Source organism: Aethalodelphis obliquidens, unplaced genomic scaffold (genome assembly GCF_003676395.1).
Source record: "Aethalodelphis obliquidens isolate GAN/ISIS:26980383/991018 unplaced genomic scaffold, ASM367639v1 scaffold13, whole genome shotgun sequence".
NCBI classification, from domain to species: domain Eukaryota; kingdom Metazoa; phylum Chordata; class Mammalia; order Artiodactyla; family Delphinidae; genus Aethalodelphis; species Aethalodelphis obliquidens.
In genome coordinates, this window is record NW_020837957.1 from 28,114,505 (window position 1) to 28,132,807 (window position 18,303).

The window sequence follows — 18,303 nt, forward strand, 5'->3', positions numbered from 1 at the left end:
CATGCCTGGTTTAAAAAAAACATAAATCTGAAATCTCAGCTTTAAGTCTTTTACACAGTGATATTATTCCAGACATAAAATATTGTACAATAATTTTTTTAATCTTATGACTTCAAATAAGATAAGCTGCTTACCGACGATAAAATGGAACATATAAGAGAAACAGGAGTAATAACACTCATTTAAAGAAGTCATTAAGAATCAATTTTTTTTATCAGTAAATGGAGGTTGTAAGATTAAAAACCAGTGCTAAACGTTTCATTCAAGGGCCTTAAACCAATTTTCATAGGAGTACAATTATAATCTTTCATTATCTACATAGGACCTTTTTTTGGGGCAGCAGAGAAAAAGAATTTACTTGCACTGAGGCTTGTGTGAGCTCCTGCATGGTACTTCACATTGTTCTAACTAGAGAAAGAACAAGTTGAAGGAAATAATTTCTTTTATTAAGAAGCTTCTACACTGAGAAACCTAGCACTTTTCACTGTAAAAACATACATGAAGGCTTAAAATTCCACATTTTGAAAAATTTCTTAAACAATAACCTTAAAATTAAACTTCAATTATCAGGGCTTCCCTGGTGGCACAGTGGTTAAGAATCCGCCTGCCAATGCAGGGGACACAGGTTCAAGCCCTGGTCCGGGAAGATCCCACATGCCGCGGAGCAACTAAGCCTGTGTGACACAAGTACTGAGCCTGCGTTCTAGAGCCCACGAGCCACAACTACTGAGCCCGTGTGCCACAACTACTGAAGCCCACGTGCCTAGAGCCCATGCTCCTTAACAAGAGAAGCGACCACAATGAGAAGCCCGCGCACTGCAGTGAACAGTAGCCCCTGCTTGCCACAACTAGAGAAAGCCCGCACGCAGCAACAAAGACCCAGTGCAGCCAAAAATAAATAAATTAAAAAGTAGTTGTATTTCTAAAAAAGATAATTCAATTATCAACAGCCAACCGTACAAACAGAAAACACTATTTTTGATTCTTATTTCTGCCTCCAGATACAGATTGTTGTTATCAAAGCTGTTTGTAAGAATGTAAATTCTATTCTAGGTTACCACTCTGTAAACTAGGTAATATACTCAGAGCTTTGCAAGATTTAAAAGGAAACAAACACTGGTAGAAACAGTAGCATAGAATAAGCATCCAGTTAAGAAAACAAAACCAAAATCATTCAGTTGGACAAAAAGAGGAAAAAATAGCTGTCAATACCTAGAGAGCCAAATGACTAAGTTCTTTTCTACCTTTATTCTGGTTTTAATGCCTAGATGAAAATCAATGTTTATTGAGTCTTTAAAAAGCTTCTTCTTCTTCTTTTTTTTTTTTATTTCAAGTTCAAGTGGTTTTATTAACTATTTTTAAACTGAAAAATACAGGGAAGAAAAAAAGACTCAAACAGTACCAAAGGGTCATCTGTCATTTGACTCTTAAAGATCCTTATTTCAAAAATTCTAGTTTGATAACAAAATGAGTATACATATTAAGAATGTTTAGGACATTAAAAATACATTTTGGTAGATATTTAATTAAATCCATAGCTCAGGTATACATAAACAGAGTTATCAGAATTTAAAAACTTAAATATTACATGTATAAATATTTCCTAAGCCAAACTGCAGTAAGGGCTTTGTTTAGATTTCTTTTTATTTACTCAAACTCCTAATTTCATACTTGGCTAGAAGAAAAAAAAGAAGATTCTAGTGACATACGACAACTTAACTTAAAAAACCTGCCTCCCCAACAAAGGAGACAGGAAGACAGAAGATCTTTTGGAAACCAGCACAATGTCTATGCTTCGAGAGAAAGTTGGTTCCACTTACCCGGATTGTACGTTGTTTAGAGCATCCTGTAATAGTTCTTTCTTTTTTTTTTTTTTTTTTGTCCTGAAATAGCTAACAGTTCTCTAATTTCTTCAAGAAGGAGGTGTTAGTAATCGTTCAGTGACAGACCATAGATCGATCCTTCTCAAGTTCTTTCATAAATCATCCACCGTTTTCTGATAAATGGTAAAAAATGATGACGAAACCTCTTTACATAAATTCACTCTTCAGATGGATCAGGGAAGTTTAAAAATCTAATTAAAACAACTATGCTGAAATGCTTCTTTCTTGAAAGTCTCCTTTTGGGGGGTTCCTATATCTTCACACTTCCCAGTTCCCCTCCTATCCCACTGATGGTTTTAGCCTCCTTTGCTGGCTCTCTTGACCTTAAAGGTCAGGAGCCCACAAACTTGCTCCTGGACCTCCTTCTCTTTATCTACGAATGCCATTTATATGCCAATGACTAGTAAACCTATTTTTCGCCCTGACCTCTTTTTTAGAACCTCATACTCACATACCCATTGTCTACCTGCTATTTTCATTTTAATGTTTAACAGGAATCTCAATCTTAACATAAACAAAACAAAGCTTTGGATCTACCCTTCCCTAACCTCAGTAAGTGGCACCAACCATTCACTCAACTATGAAGCCAAAAATCTCTGGAGTCACTGACTGCACTCTCATGTCCCTCATACAATCCATCTGCAAATTCTCTGCCTCTAAAACATATCTCTAATACATCCACGTTGCTAAGATTTCCACTTCTGCCATCCTTCTAAGTCACCTTTGCTCTTACCTTGACTATTTTAACAGCCTTCTAATGAGCTTCCCTATTTCCATTCTTACTTTCCTACAATCAATTCACCACATAGCAGGCAGGGCAAATCAAATCACATCACTCTTTGCTTAAATCCATTCCCACTCAACCAAGAATAAAATTCAAATGATTTATCCTGGCTTACAAAACACTGTATATGATTTGACTCTGTCTTCCTCTCTAATCTTACCTCATACCATTTTTTCCTGCCCTGTGCTACACTCCAGCCACATTAGTATGGTTTCTCAAAAAGTCCACTTCATTTTTGTCTAGGGTCTTTGTGCTAGTTGTTTCTTCTGCCAGGCATGATCTTTCCAATGTTTTTCGCACATCAGGAAGCTTCTTAGCATTCCTATCACAACTTATATGTTATGTTATCAGCAAAGCCTTTCACAATCATTTCTTCATTAAAAACGTTTTCATGGAGTAACTACCACATGCCAATATTGTTCTGGATGCTGGGGGGAAGGTACCCAATCTTATTAGTAATTAGGGAAATACACATTAAAACCATAATGAGAATCCTCTTCACAGTCAGTGACTAAAATTAGATAAAGACTGACAATCCTACATGCTGATGAGGATGCAGAACAATAGAAACTATCTTTACCGCTCATGGGAGTATAAGTAACAGCAATGTTCTTAAAAGGCCAAAATGGAAGTAATTCAAATATTCACGAACAGAATAGATAAACTGTGGTATATTTATACAAAGAAAAGTTACACAGCAATGAGAATGAATAACCTATAGCTACATTTAAAAATAACATGGTTAAACTGCACAAACAACTTTGAGCAAAAGAAGACACCAAAGAATATATACCAAGAAGCCATTTATATAAAATTCAAAAACTTAAATCTACTGTATTAGAAGCTGATATTGTGGTTATTTTTGAGGAGGAGGGTGTAAGGAGAGGTTGTGAAAGAATATGAATGGAGCTCTGGGGTCTATTTCTTGGACCTGGATGGTGGTTACATGGGTGTGATTACTGTGATAATTTACTGAGCAACAAACTTGTCACCTGGGCACTTTTCTGTAAGTTTTACTTCTATAGAAAAGTTTTAAAACAGTTTGTGTTCTTTAGACTGTTCAGTTTTTATGATTATGAACCCACACTATTACAAAATGTTAAGGATAATAGCTGATGGACTCATACTAGAAGGTCTTTATGAAAAGAGCCACGAAGAAACTGTTGTTTGGTCTTAGTATCAGGAATAGGTGTGACTTCGGACAAGTTATTTAGCCTTGGTGAGCCTATAATATGGGAATAATAATTTTCACAGAATAACTGTGAAGATTAAAATAATTATCCAAAAGATCTATACCTGGTTTAGCAACAACCACATAGAAAGCTTAATAAAAATGGGGAATATTTGCTTTACCTTGAAAAGCTACTAAGTGAATAGAATTACTTTTGTGAGATTTTATGGATATAAAGCACATTAAAACTATTTTATTAAGACATAAAAATTGAGCAAAGCTGTATAATGCGGAAATATTTTTTAGTATAAGTGAACTATCTTCAGTCTGGAATAAATTTACCTATTCCTAGAACATCCACTGGAACACATCACCATCAAGAACAAGTGAAAACATAAAATTTGTATTCCAAAAACATTTTCAAATCAGCTGTTTAGCGTGCATTTTCGCGTGAAACAATACCGTAAATGGTAGCAAGGCTTCAAGGAACCCAGAGGAGCTTAGTCAACTGATAATTTGGGTGAACCATATGATTATACTTCTCAATATGTCAATACATAAATGAGTTCTGAGTACATTTCCTTTGGCTTCTAAATGAGATTAACTTTCTACCTCCTTCTATCTCCCTTTCCTGGCATTTAGAAAATATTCTTTGTCTTTAGTGGTCGGCAGCTGCAAGAAGACAGATCAGCATTGAAAAAGTAGATGGCTTATTCATTTCTGGAATCTACATTTTTGTTTTATGGCTCCGACTGAAATGTTTCTGATGTCCAATCTGCCTGAAAAAATTTCATTTTTCAAAACCCAGCCCAGATGCTGTTGCCATCTTATCCCTGTATGTTTCAAAGGAGGCTATATAGCATATGGTAGTTAAGTGCATGGATGGGCTTAAAGCCATATAGTCTAACATTCTACCTCTATCACTGACTAGTGTATGACCATGGGGAGTTATTTAATACCCCAGAACCTCAGTTTTATGACAAGTAAAGCATGAATAATAATGATGCTACCTATTTCAGAGGACTGTTGTGAAGATTAAAAGAAATAAAGGAAGTATAATACTTAGTACAGTGTCTGACACAGAGCAGCTGTTGAATGAATGGTAGCTACTATAATGCTATACTTTTCATTATGTATTACAATTTGTTTATTTGTACGCCTATATCCTTTGTTAGACTGTGAGCCCCTTGAGGCTATGGATTGTGTTTCACTCTTCTTTATCGTCTTTATCGTCTTTATCTTTATCGTCTTTATCTTCTTTATCACCTCCAGTGCCTAGTACAGAGTAGGTGCTGTGATGATAGATGGGTGAAAGGGCAGGAGGTGGGAAGATGGGATAATGAAAGCACTTAAATTGGGACCTTGGGTCTTTTCTATGTCTCCCACGAGGACAGAATGTAGGCTTAAGGGGAGGATTTAACCACAGCTCCTGCCAGGTCTGGGGCAGCAAGAGTTTCCACAGTGGCTTCTGTGAAGCTCTTGGCAGGGTAAAAGGCTTCAAATTAAAAGATTGCTATGGTAGGTAGGTAATATTAGGAGCAAAATTAGGTGGTGAGGGTAGGAATCACAGGAGTTGGGAGTCACAGAAATCACATGGATGGATGACAGTAAGGTGCAGAAAGTGAAGCTAAATCTCTATTTGCAATGTTAACAGAGAGAGCCCTTGTGGCTAGGTCAACTGCAGAATTTACTTACTGGATATATGCAGATTCATGTGTCAAGGAGGACAACACAGTTAAAATACTGTCATTAATTGACATTCTTAGGATTTTAAACATCGATGACATGTTTTCTAATCTAATGTCTCTGTAAGCAGCACAGAAAAGAACAGGCCAAACTGGATTAGATCCTGGCTCAACCATTTATTATTTGCATCATCTTGGGAAAAGTTACTTAATCACTGTGAGTCTGTTTCCACATCCATTCAACTGAGGATACCACCATCACATGGGATTATTATGAAGATTAGTAGTAATAAATATGAAGTATCTGACACAATGCTTGGCCGACAGACCAATGAATAGTATCTATTATTGTTATTTTATAGATTAACAATATATTCAGCCATTCATAAAAAATAACCTGCTTAATCCTCTTTACTATTTCATCCAGCTAACTATGCTAAGTGGTCATAGCTGTTATAACATGTACAACATTGCTGTATCTTCAGGAAGATGAATCTACAAAGTTTGTCTCACTATTTCCTTCAATATTTAGAGAAGTACAAAGATCAGCTAACAAAGTGACCATTAACAGTCACATGCTCAAATACAACATTAACACTTAAAAGTCAATTCTTATGTTGAAAGCCAAAGATGCTGGCAAATTTTAGCATACAGACAAAAGTTAAGTTGGAGCAATTAGATTGACTTCAGTTATCTTTTTTTTTTTTACCACTGTGAAGTGCTATACACAAGAATGAAAAAAACACTAAAGAAGTGACAACTTGTTTAAACTTCTCAAGAACCTGGTCCAAAAAAGAGTAATTTTTATAGTAAGTTGACTACAACCATTTATCTCAGTTTAAATGTTCACTTGTTTTCACTTATCCTTTCTTTAGTTATAAAACTTTGAACAGGTGCATATATTAAAATCTGCTCAGAAAACATAATGAAAAGAAGTCTCCAACTGGAGACCTATAGTGGTTTCACATTATCTATAATAGTAAACTTAATCTCTTCTAGCTTTGAAGATTCACCATAAGCTGGCTCTATTCAGTCTAACCTTATTTCCACAACGCAGTCGCATTAATTCTTTTTTAAAAATAAATTTATTTATTTATTTATTTATTTTTGGCTGTGTTGGGTCTTCGTTGCAGCATGCGGGCTTTCTCTAGTTGTGGCATGTAAGCGGAGGCTACTCTTTGTTGCGGCGCGCAGGCTTCTCACTGCGGTGGCTTCTCTTGTTGCGGAGCATGGGCTCTAGGAGCGTGGGCTTCAGTAGTTGTGGCACGTGAGCTCAGTAGTTGTGGCTCATGGGCTCTAGAGTGCAGGCTCAGCAGCTGTGGTGCACGGGCTTAGCTGCTCCGTGGCATACGGGCTTTTCCCGGACCAGGGCTCGAACCCGTGTCCCCTGTGTTGGCCGGTGGATTCTTAACCACTGAGCCACCAGGGAAGCCTAGTCGCATTAATTCTTAATCAAATCTGGCCTCCTCTAAACTCCCAACCCCATACCCACTCTCACCTCTGTGTGCTTGTGTGGTCCCCAGCTGTACTCATTCTCCTCTCTACTATGCTTTCTAACTGGGACTTGGTTAAGCCCAGGACTCTGGCCTATTCTGAATCACCTAATTAGCATCTTATCACAAACTGTTCTAGTTTTTAATTTGCACAATCTAGCTCTCTATTTTAACAGAAGAAACTTCTACCTGTTAAGTAATTTTCTTTTCGTGTTTGCATAATATAAAAGATTGCTTTCACAAGCCACAGAAAAAAACCCTACCTACATTAAAGTTAAACCTCATGAACTATTATATTTTCTGCCATTCCTGATGAGGAGAATATCTTTATTTATTTATTTATTTATTTATTTATTTATTTATTTTTTGCGGTATGCGGGCCTCTCACTGTTGTGGCCTCTCCCATTGTGGAACACAGGCTCCAGACGCGCAGGCTCAGCGGCCATGGCTCACGGGCCCAGCTGCTCTGCGGCATGTGGGATCTTCCCGGACCGGGGCACAAACCCGTGTCCCCTGCACCGGCAGGTGGACTCTCAACCACTGTGCCACCAGGGATACCCGAGAATATCATTATTTTTAGTTAAGGTACATTCCTTATCACTAGATGTCAAAATTATAAATGGGAGGTTGCTTTTAGTCATAATTTCCTTTGGGAAAATCTTTGAACATAAGGAATAATTCTTAAGGTTCTCAAAAGAATAAGGGTTTCTAGAACATGCTTACTTGTAACTTGTTCTTTCATTCATGGCTATCAGATCAGAACAGATTATAAAAAATGCACACGAATAGGTAAAGATTATACATGATCCTGAATCCCTCAAATGTTATCAGAGCTGAAAATCAACATTTATAGGCATGACCTCCCAAATTTCAGGACAAATTAAATTAAACCACATCTAAGATTTATCATTTTTGTTAATGTTTTGTTTTTTCATTCAGATTTTACTTAGATTGACTGCCTCCAGGAGGTATTACCCAAAACACTTAGACTTTCACTGAAGAGTGTAATACCAGGAAAGGGTAATATCCAAACTTTTTCCTTTGAGGTTTAAATTAATTTAGTGAAGAAAATGAGTTTCTTTCTTAAAAAATGAGGTTTATGTTACCCATTCAAATCTCATCACTGTGAATAAACATTATTGTACAAATAATTCAAGGTAAGAAACACACTTTTCCATTCATGTTTAGCCAGATATTTATCATTAAAAAAAAAAAGGAAACTGACCTAGAGCCACATTAATAAAAAGTGTCTCTCTAATCAAAACACATTATTTTAAATAATTTAAATTACCTAGTATACTATCTAGTAAAACTATCTGAAAATTTCATGAGCTGAATCTCACAGATTCAAGGCAGTGCCAGTTTAAAAAGTATTCAGATACTAAGAAATCTGTTAACTGATATTAGGCAAGTATCCTTTTTTGCAATCTCGGTAATACCGCTTGGGAAAAAGAAGAGTAAAAAAAACTTCCCTCTATCCACAACGGTAAATACCACAAATCTACTATAGAAGTAAAAAGAAAATTTTCGTTTAATTTAAGTAACTTTGACACCTAGACAAACTACCTTTTCAGATCACAATAAAAAAGTGAAATATTTGCCATACAAATATTAATTGATCGTTTCAGATCATGATTAAAGCGGTTTAAGGAAAATAAATCCTCAATATTGGAACAGAAAAATTCATGTTAAAAAGAAGATAATCTTCCAAAATATTATTATGAATCATAATCAAAGATTCACAGAAAATATTTACCATGAAAGAGTCAGTCATAAGCAATAATAAAGTGTTGTGTCAATACAGAGGAAGGAAGAAAGAAATATGTGAAGATCAAAATTTATCACTTACCTCATGATTCAGCTCTGCTATCTGATCTTTCAGTTCCCTAATGTACTGGTTAGAATCAGACTTGTTAAGCTGTCCTTGAAGCTTTCCTTCTTCTTTCTGTTTTGTGACAATACAACAAAGCAAAATCAAGAGACAATTTTCACAGCATATACTCGAACATTTGAAGATACAGGACAGCATAAGGGCATATCCTTTAATTGGCTAAATTCTGAACAAATCTATTCTCAAACTATTTCTGTACAATAATTAATAGTAAACTATATTGAATATTTCTAAATAGTGCTTATTAATTATATTAATACAATTTATAAAATGTACCTTTTGAGAGACTCTTAGAAATCAATAATCAAATGGGTCTACTAGTGAAAAAAATTACCCTAGAATTCAGAAGCCATTTATCCAGTTATTTTGAGGGCAAATGCTTTTCTATCCGTTCTGTAAGAGATTCAATGCTTAGCTGAGAAGGTTGTAAGCCTCCTACAGCTACACTACGAACCTGCTTTTGCTGGGGAACAGAGAAGGAAAAAAAACAGGTTCTCCAAACCACTCTTAAAAGGGGAGGACAGCTCTGAATCTCTTCTGTTTAATTAGTTCAGGAATGTGATTAAAAGGTGCTCCAATCCTAAGAACTAGTTCTAGAATCATGCTGGGATCATTTTCCAGGGAAGTAGACTAGGAAGGGGAGGAGCTGCCTTTTTCTTATACCACCTGAAAACAAATGTACTTTGAAGGTAAAGAACTTATTAAAGAGTGAAAACAGGATTGTTTTTGTTATCTCCAGATTATTTGTTTAGGAAGTTGATGCTTAAAATGTTAAGAAGCTCTGATGCAGAGACATCTACTGAAACTACTCATGCCAGAAAAGTACCAATTCACTTTCAATAGTCATCACTCAGTTTCCTTCCATGGAGACAACCACTGTTGACAGTTTTTTTAGTGTAGTCTTTCCATGGTATTTTCTACATATATAATCAAACACACATGTATACCCACGTATTTTTACTCATACTACTGACACTATACAAGCTGTTCTACACTTGCTATTATCTCTCAAGAATACAACTTGAAGATCATTCAATATCAGTATACATAGAACAGAAAGATAATACATTTTGATTTGAAAGAGCTCTGAAGTTCCTGTAAAAGTTATCTTAGTGGTATCTAAATATTTATCGGTTTTTTAAAAGTAGGTTTTAAAAGGTGCCTTAGGTTCTGTACAATTACCTTGTAATGGGTTGTAGTGAAGAGCATTTTCCAATGTGGAAAATGTTTCTTCCCACTCACAGTAAGAAGGGACCTTGGACATTATCCGGTTTGGACCTCTGACTGCAGCCAAATCCAGCCTCTACTTTTCTTCTACACACCTTCCCCTAACATCCTTGGCAGAAAGAAGAACTAGACAGAGCTGCTCCGGCAACAGAACGGGTAGCTCCTCTGCAGAGTCAGGGCACCATGCCAACAGGATTGCTCTTCTGTGTTAAACTATCTTTGCCACCTTGATTTCATTCTTATGTACCCTTAGCGTGTTCTGCAAATCCTTTCATCAAGTTATTCCTATACATACCTTTATTATTTTATTTTTTTCTTTTGGCAACCTGCCTTAAAAACCTTTTACTGGAATTTGGCCTGCTAAAGCAGTTTGATGTAACCAATGTTTGTATAGATGTAAAAGAAAAACTACTGTTTCTACAGGCTTTAAAACTTTTCTTATACAATTAAACACATGAATATCACATATAATCATCTAAGCAAAGAACTAACTTAACAATTACTATATTCCAAATATGCAGGGCTTCTTAAATATATACAAGAGATACCTTATGGTTTTCAGCCACATTCCCATATATTTTTTTTTTGTGGGGCGGGGTTCGCGGGCCTCTCACTGCTGTGGCCTCTCCCGTTGCGGAGCACAGCCTCCGGATGCGCAGGCTCAGCGGCCATGGCTCATGGGCCCAGCCGCTCCGCGGCATGTGGGATCTTCCCGGACCGGGGCATGAGCCCGTGTCCCCTGCATCGGTAGGCAGACCCTCAACCACTGTGCCACCAGGGAAGCCCCACACTCCCATATTTAAGAAAAAAAATTTTTTGAAGATTTAGTTATAAGTATTAGTATGATGGCCAGATAAATGATAGCAGAACCAATAGAACAGCAGGGATACCAAGTCAGGATCCTAATCAAACCATCTCTGAAGCCTTCCTTACCTGTTTTTTCAGGTATATGAACCAATAAAGTCTCTTTATTATTTAAACCAGTTCGAATATGGATTTGTCCCTTGCAATCAAAAAAAAATAAAAGCTAACATATCTTGAGCACTTATTAGACCTTCACAATTGAGGTTCCCCACAGGAATTAAGCCCTAATGCCTAAAGCATCATTGTATGTAATGATTTAACTTACCTCCTATGCATCTAAAATCGTACTAGCTATGTACCATCCTTAGAAGAATCGAGAAAATAGTTACTCAGTTTTCTGTAGGACTTAATTCTCTTGTGGAGCTGTGGTGGAGAAAGACTGGGGCTTACAATGAGCTAGGAACTGTTCTAAGCCCTTTATATGTAATCATCACAACAATCCTGTGTAATAGGTATTATTTTTATTCATATTTCCTAGATAAGGAAACTTAAATGAAAGACTGAGTGAACTGTCTGCGTAAGAGTCACAGCAACAGTTGACACATTTTTCACCTTAAATTTACAGCACTATGAACATGAGAAATAATGAAACAGAAGAGAATATATGGAAATCTATGCAAAGGATCACACAAATTAGCTTTCTTGGATTTGTTACAAAAATCTTTATGTATTTATTTCAGCCTCTGCTGATTTAAACGGTAATTGCAATATCAAAAGAATTAAAGATAAAATGCTAGAGCAGGGACTTCCCTGATGGCGCAGTGGTTAAGAATCTGCCTGCCAATGCAGGGAACATAGGTTTGATCCCTGGTCTGGGAAGATCCCACATGCCACGAAGCAACTAAGCCAGGACGCCACAACTACTGCGCCTGCGCTCTAGGGCCCACGTGCCGCAACTACTGAGCCCGCGTGCTGCAATTACTGAAGCCTGCGCACCTAGAGCCCATGCTCCGCAACAAGAGAAGCCCGCCCACCGCAAGGAAGAGTAGCCCCCGCTGCCCACAACTAGAGAAAGCCTGCGCGCAGCAACAAAGACCCAATGCAGCCAAAAATAAAAACAAAAAACTATAGCAACTTGCATTTATGGCCCTAAGCTAATGACCCATATTATCAATTTACAGTTGTCCAATACCACTTACATGTACTTATACCTGCATCTTACTTTTAATCACTCCACTTTTTAAATGAAATATTTCAAAGGCACAGAATAAGAACAAAAGAGTATTATAATAAAGACTAATGAACCCACCACCCACATTCAGCCTGTTTCATAACCATCTCATTCTAAGATTTTCCTTGGCTCTAGACTTCCTCCGCCTTAGTCCTGTATATCTCAAAGATGGCAAAGATGATGTTAAGCAGAAGGGATTAAGTAGTGAGTGCATGAGAGAAGGAATAATGTAGGAAAAAAATTTTTGGAGGAAGAATAGTCATTGATGTAAATAAATGAAGCCGTTATTCTTATAGAAAGTACTTTCTAAATCCCATGTGTGACATGAGAAATGGCAGCAGAAATTTAGTAAGTAAATATACTTCCAAAGCAGGGTAATTTGATAAGAATTACTCATTTTAACATGTGTTCAGCTGTCCTTTTTGATGGCTTTAGATTTTAGTCTAATTTTACTATCATGTCATATTAATTCCCTTGAAATGGTTGATTAAATGGAAAGTGCAATCCACTACTAGGGAGAAATCCTTCTGAATGAAATAAGCTAAATGTTTATGGTTTGGAATCAGACTTGGAGAAAGGTGATTTTAAATCAGGTCCCCAGTAAAGGCAAAGGTCTTGAGGATTTTGAACACTGCATAGCAATATCATCATGTGGGATAACATAAAATTTTCAGGGCAAATAAAATGACAAAGCCCAAGGTAAGCTCTAATATTGTAGGAAAGAAGCTCAAGAACGCAGAAATGCTTTAGGTCTGAATGGCTGTAGAATGACCAGTAACAATAATATCATTTCTTCCCTACAGGAAAACTTGCATGAAAAAAATGCTTGACAAGATAGAAATCATTAAATCTGTTTTACAGAAAGCGATCAAGGGACTTCCCTGGTGGTGCAGTGGTTAAGAATCCGGCTGCCAATGCAGGGCACACAGGTTCCTTCCCTGATCCGGGAAGATCCCACATGTGGCGGAGCAACTAAGCCTGTGAGCCACAACTACTGAGCCTGCGCTCTAGAGCCCGTGAGGCACAACTACTGAGCCCGCGTGCCACAACTAATGAAGCCCACGCACCTAGAGCCTGTGTTGCGCAACAAGAGAAGCCTCCGCGAGGAGCCCACACACCACAACGAAGAGTAGCCCCCGCTCGTCACAACTAGAGATAGCCCATGCGCAGCAACGAAGACCCAACGCAGCCAAAAATAAATAAATAAAATAAATTAAAAAAAATTTTTTTTTAAAGCGATCAAGTGACTCCAAAGATTTGTTTCTTCCAAAGGTGGGTCTTTGTAGGGTTTGGCTAAAAAGTTTGTTATAGCACTTTGATTTCTTTGGAGGAAAGGTAGTGTTTAGTGAAAAACGGCAGTTAAGAAATTTTACAATAAAAAATGGAATGCTTTTAGCTTAAAAAAAAGACTCCTGAAAGATATTTGTGAAAATCAAAGAAGCCCTCTTAGATTTTATGACTAAAAAAAATGGTGTTCTTTGAATTTCTATTAACTGCAGAAAAAAAGCATAATTTCAAAGAGAAACACTTTATATGTTTGATCAAATCTAATTGCATGTAGTTGTTCTTTTTAGATTTAAATACAAAGGTTACTATTGGGTTTTTTTTTTTTTGCAATATTTTTACAAACAAAAAGATTCTGATGCCCATCAAACCACTCTTTCTGTGGACAGACAGACAGATACCCCAATAAACAACCCACTGTTTCTGTGGACAGACAGATACCCCAATAAACAACCTATAAGGCACACTGGCTAAACTGAAGAAAGAGGAAGGGTGATTAAGCAACTCCAGGCTCTAGCAGTGACCCCAGGAGAAGACAATCACCATCCTGGCACACTTGTCACACATTAGTAGCACACCAGTGTGACAGACACAACAGCTGGAAAGCTCTGCTTGGGGCATTTTGATTCAATAGTCTGCTTTAAGGGAATATAGCTGATATTTCAAAAATAGAAGTAAAAACTGAGAGATGCCCTAAATGCTATTTAATACATTGAAATGTATAAAAATGACCTTTTATCTAAAAGTCTGTGATTTTTATGTTCTACAAATAGGGTCTCATTTAAATATGTTAATATAAAGCCTTTTAAGGATCCTTTTTAAATGTAAAAACTGAATAACTGTATATTTCTAACACCCCAAAATACAATTAACTATTATATTCTAATAAGTGGATATCAATTTGATTTCACTTCTGAGGCAGTTCATTCAATTTTCTAATGTTTAAGATTTTTTTGCAAGTATTTTTATAGCTTTCTGTTTTCAAGCAATGTCCACATGGTTCTTTCTGATAAGCAGGTGGGAAAATGTCAGCTACGCTAATAAATTTACCAGGAACCTGCATTTTCTTGAGGTTTTCTTTTGGTCCAACTGATAACAAAAACAGATTGCCAGTTAACTGGTTTCCTAAGCAAAACTAATAAGGTAAGTAACAAACTTAAAGAGATCCAACATATAAACAATTTTGGCAATTGTCAGTAATTTCAGTGAACAGACCTTAAATATGTATCTTTTTTCACACAGCAAAAGAAACTATATCAAGAGAGCATAAAGTAACTTTATGAAAGTTTTAAATGCATATTTCACTCTTAGATCTATCTTTGAATGATTATTTTAGGAATTACCATTATGAAGTCTAAAATAATCTAATTCATATTAAGGCCTTAAGCCACTGAGCTTTATATATGAGCCTCTTGGTCAAAAGGTCATTAATAACTCTGGTTAATAATACGCAAGCTTAAGTGACTGGGGTAAAGTATGACAACTTTAACTTACTCTGACATGCATCAAAAATATAAGTGAGCTAGAATGGTGGATGGGTAAGTATCTGATAAAGCAACATTTAAAACATATATCAAAATATTAGTTTTAGAATGGAGGTGGTGAGTTTATGATGTTCACTATACAATTCTTTCAACTTCTGTATGTTTGAAATTTTTCATAATAAAATATGGGGAGGAAGTCATCGATAAAAAGCAATTAATTTCCTCTCCCTCCCCAGCCTGCTAAAAAGTAAGCACTTGGTCCACACTGTTCTTCATTTTCATATGTGAAAAGACACATATCTACCAAAGGTTACTTAATGTTTCTTCATTTAAAAATCCATGTTTTGCTCTAGAATGGATACTACTTTCTTCACATTTTACTGAAAACTTAAGAAACTAAAAAGCAATATGATTAAATCATACAATTAGTACTTCATTAAAACAATATAATTTTGGAGCAGGCTAAATTATAGTTCATCTCTATAATATTTTGTAGTAGATTTTATGGGTGTTACCTCAAGATCCATTCTCTCTCCCTCATTATGTAGTGGTGACAGAATTGGAATTATCCTGATCCTTAATTCCACAGGTATGCCCTGATTGGTGGGGTTTAACTCAAACAAGATGATCACATCTATTTTGCACAGTGATTGGTTCAGGGGTTTCTCAAAGTGTGACACTCAAAAGTTTTGCTGGAAAGTATGGGGTACAGTTTCTTATTCTGGATATTACGATAGGTGGGTATAAAGCTCACCGGTAAGCCATTTTAGCACAATAAGGAAAACCTCCTGAAGATAAAAATGACAAGGAGGGCTGAGCCTTAAGAATCATGGTTAAATACAACAAAATGGAGCTCAAACCAAACTTTTCCTGAAGCACACCCTACTTCTGGACTTTTCAGGCATGTAAGCCAATAAATCCCCTTTATTATTTAAGCCATATTATTTATGCCATTAACAAATCCAGAATTGGGTTGCCTGCAATAAAAACATCCTAATAAATATTTTAAAAAATATGGCTAAGTAAATAAACACCATGATATAAACAACATAATCTATAAAATGCTTAAAACAATGATTCCAAATGATGATTATGGAAAAAAAAATCACTTTGGGAGTTTTGTAAACATATAGATTAAGAGAACCAATTTCTGACCTACTGAATTCTAAATGTCTGGGAATGGAGCTTGAAAATCAGTATACTTTGAAAGCTAAACCAGTGGTGATTCTGACATAACCAGCGTGACATAAACTACACTTGAAACGCACTGGTTTGAACCATCTTTGAAAATTAACTATTTTTTTTAAACACAAATTCAAAATTCTATCTATAGGCCAATTATAAAATGCTTAATTTTTACCCTATTTCTTAAAAATCTCGAATATTTTATGAGTTGACACTCATTACAGAATTTACTTAGTATAAATTTACATATAATAAAAGAGATGTTTTTACAACTACCACAATGGTGAATGTGGTAAATGACCAAGACTGATAGACTTATCTACAAATAGTCGCTACATTTCCAGAGAGAATATATTTAAAAACAAAAATAGAGGAAAACTGTCAAGGGTTCTTTAATTTCTTTCAATTCTGCTATCAGTTTCACTTCACATTATTTCTGTGATAGTTTCAGCTGGTCAGTTCCCTGTCTGCAGAGGTTGGTTCAATTTTGAACTCAAATCCCTGTCTTGGTTAACGTAGCTCTCAAACGGAAAATATGATTTAAAGTTTGGTAATGCATGATGAGGAACTAAATAAAATGTTTAGGATCTGAGAAAATTCCACATGTATGACCCCTATGACTGAAAACTAACTGTTCTAAAGAATGAAGAAAAACCAAAGATTTGGGGACCAACAAAATAATTCTTTTAAAACTTAAAGTACCAATATTATGAGGAGATATGGCAATAAATAAGGGAAATATGGAGTCCAATTCTCTAAACTTTTTTAAATCAGGTAACAGACTGTTATAGCCCCAAAGCTATGTGCTTTAATATAACACATATAAATGTGTATAGAGGAATATTTTACTTAGAGCAGTGATTCTGGTGTTCAACTACCTAGACGGTTGATTAACGACCTTCGGCATATACTTTCACCTGTTTTTGTCCCTGCAACCTTTGGGAGCTCTAATCACAGAAAGGATGAGGTAGAGATGGACTGTGCTCAGGATATGTAAAATATTCTGTTACCTGAATATTTTCAATCTGTTGATTGAAAAATCATAAATGCTGTGCTCAGCAGGAAATAAGTGAATTATGTATTTGTGTAAGTCACAGCAGAAAGTGGACATTTTAATTAGAAATACCTTCACCTACGTCTACTGTACTCCAACATACTATTTAAAAAGGTTGAACAATTAAGTATGGTAATGCATATCAAGCTAAAACATTGAAGAGAAAACATGAAATGTTTACCGTATAGCTCTAAGCAGCATGTTTTTACGTGTTATGTTGCAGCAAAACTGAGATAAATATGTTGTTAAGTTGCTTTGAACAAGTGTTTGAGAGAAAAGTGTGGTTTAGCAGTGGACAACATTAAAAAATATTGTGGCAGTGAGAAAAGAGGAGGCAGGGGCCCTGGTTTGTTTAAATTCATGAATTAGCCTCATTTTAAAAGAGAAGTTGTAATAGGCATGCCTAAGAGTCCATTCTTGTTTATTTGTTTCTTTATCTATGTTTTTAAGGCTGGTTATAACTTACCCCTATCCTGCCACAGGAAGGACACTTCCTTAGACAGGAAGACAGCAGATTTTAAAAAGCTGTGTTTCAAGCCATAGGCTTTTTAATGCTCTACACAACCAGATAATTTGCTTAGAGGGTTTTTGTTTTGTTTTTGTTTTTTTTTAAAAGAATTTAACCAGTTAACACCCATTTAATATACTAGATGTGTAGATGAAGGTAGCAGAAAGCACCCTATATCAAATATAAAAGCATCTAGTCTATCATTAATATCTTGCAAAATTTTTCTCTAGCTTTTTAATTTTTAAAATTTTCAAATCTACAGAAGAGCTGAAATAATAGTACAATACCCATATACCCCTTAGTTATAGTCACCAATTACTATTTTGCCACATTTGCTTTTGTTTTTCCTATTTGTGTATTTTCTGAAACATCTGAATGTAAATTGCAGATATGACATTTCACTACTATATATTTCAGCATGCATCTCCTAAAAGAAACCAAATGTCCTTACAACACCTAAATTAATAGTAATTTCACAGCATCATTAAACATGTACTTCCTATTCAGACTTTCCTGAAAGGGCCCAAAATGTTTTATTATTATCCACAATTGAACCAAGGTTCATGGTTACATTTGGTTATTATATCTCTTTAGCCTTTTTTAATCTAAAGTAGTACTT

At 35.8% G+C, this 18,303-nt stretch overlaps 1 protein-coding gene across 8 annotated transcripts in view; it reads right to left on the reverse strand.

Moving 5' to 3' along the window:
* The window catches only part of EVI5 (ecotropic viral integration site 5), a 204,061-nt gene that overhangs the window by 22,266 nt on the left and 163,492 nt on the right, over positions 1 to 18,303 (reverse strand). For all 8 annotated transcript variants that reach the window (XM_027114338.1, XM_027114337.1, XM_027114336.1 and 5 more), the window contains one exon: positions 8,866 to 8,961. In XM_027114338.1, the coding sequence (XP_026970139.1) occupies positions 8,866 to 8,961 (96 nt within the window). The remainder of the gene's footprint in view (positions 1 to 8,865; positions 8,962 to 18,303) is intronic.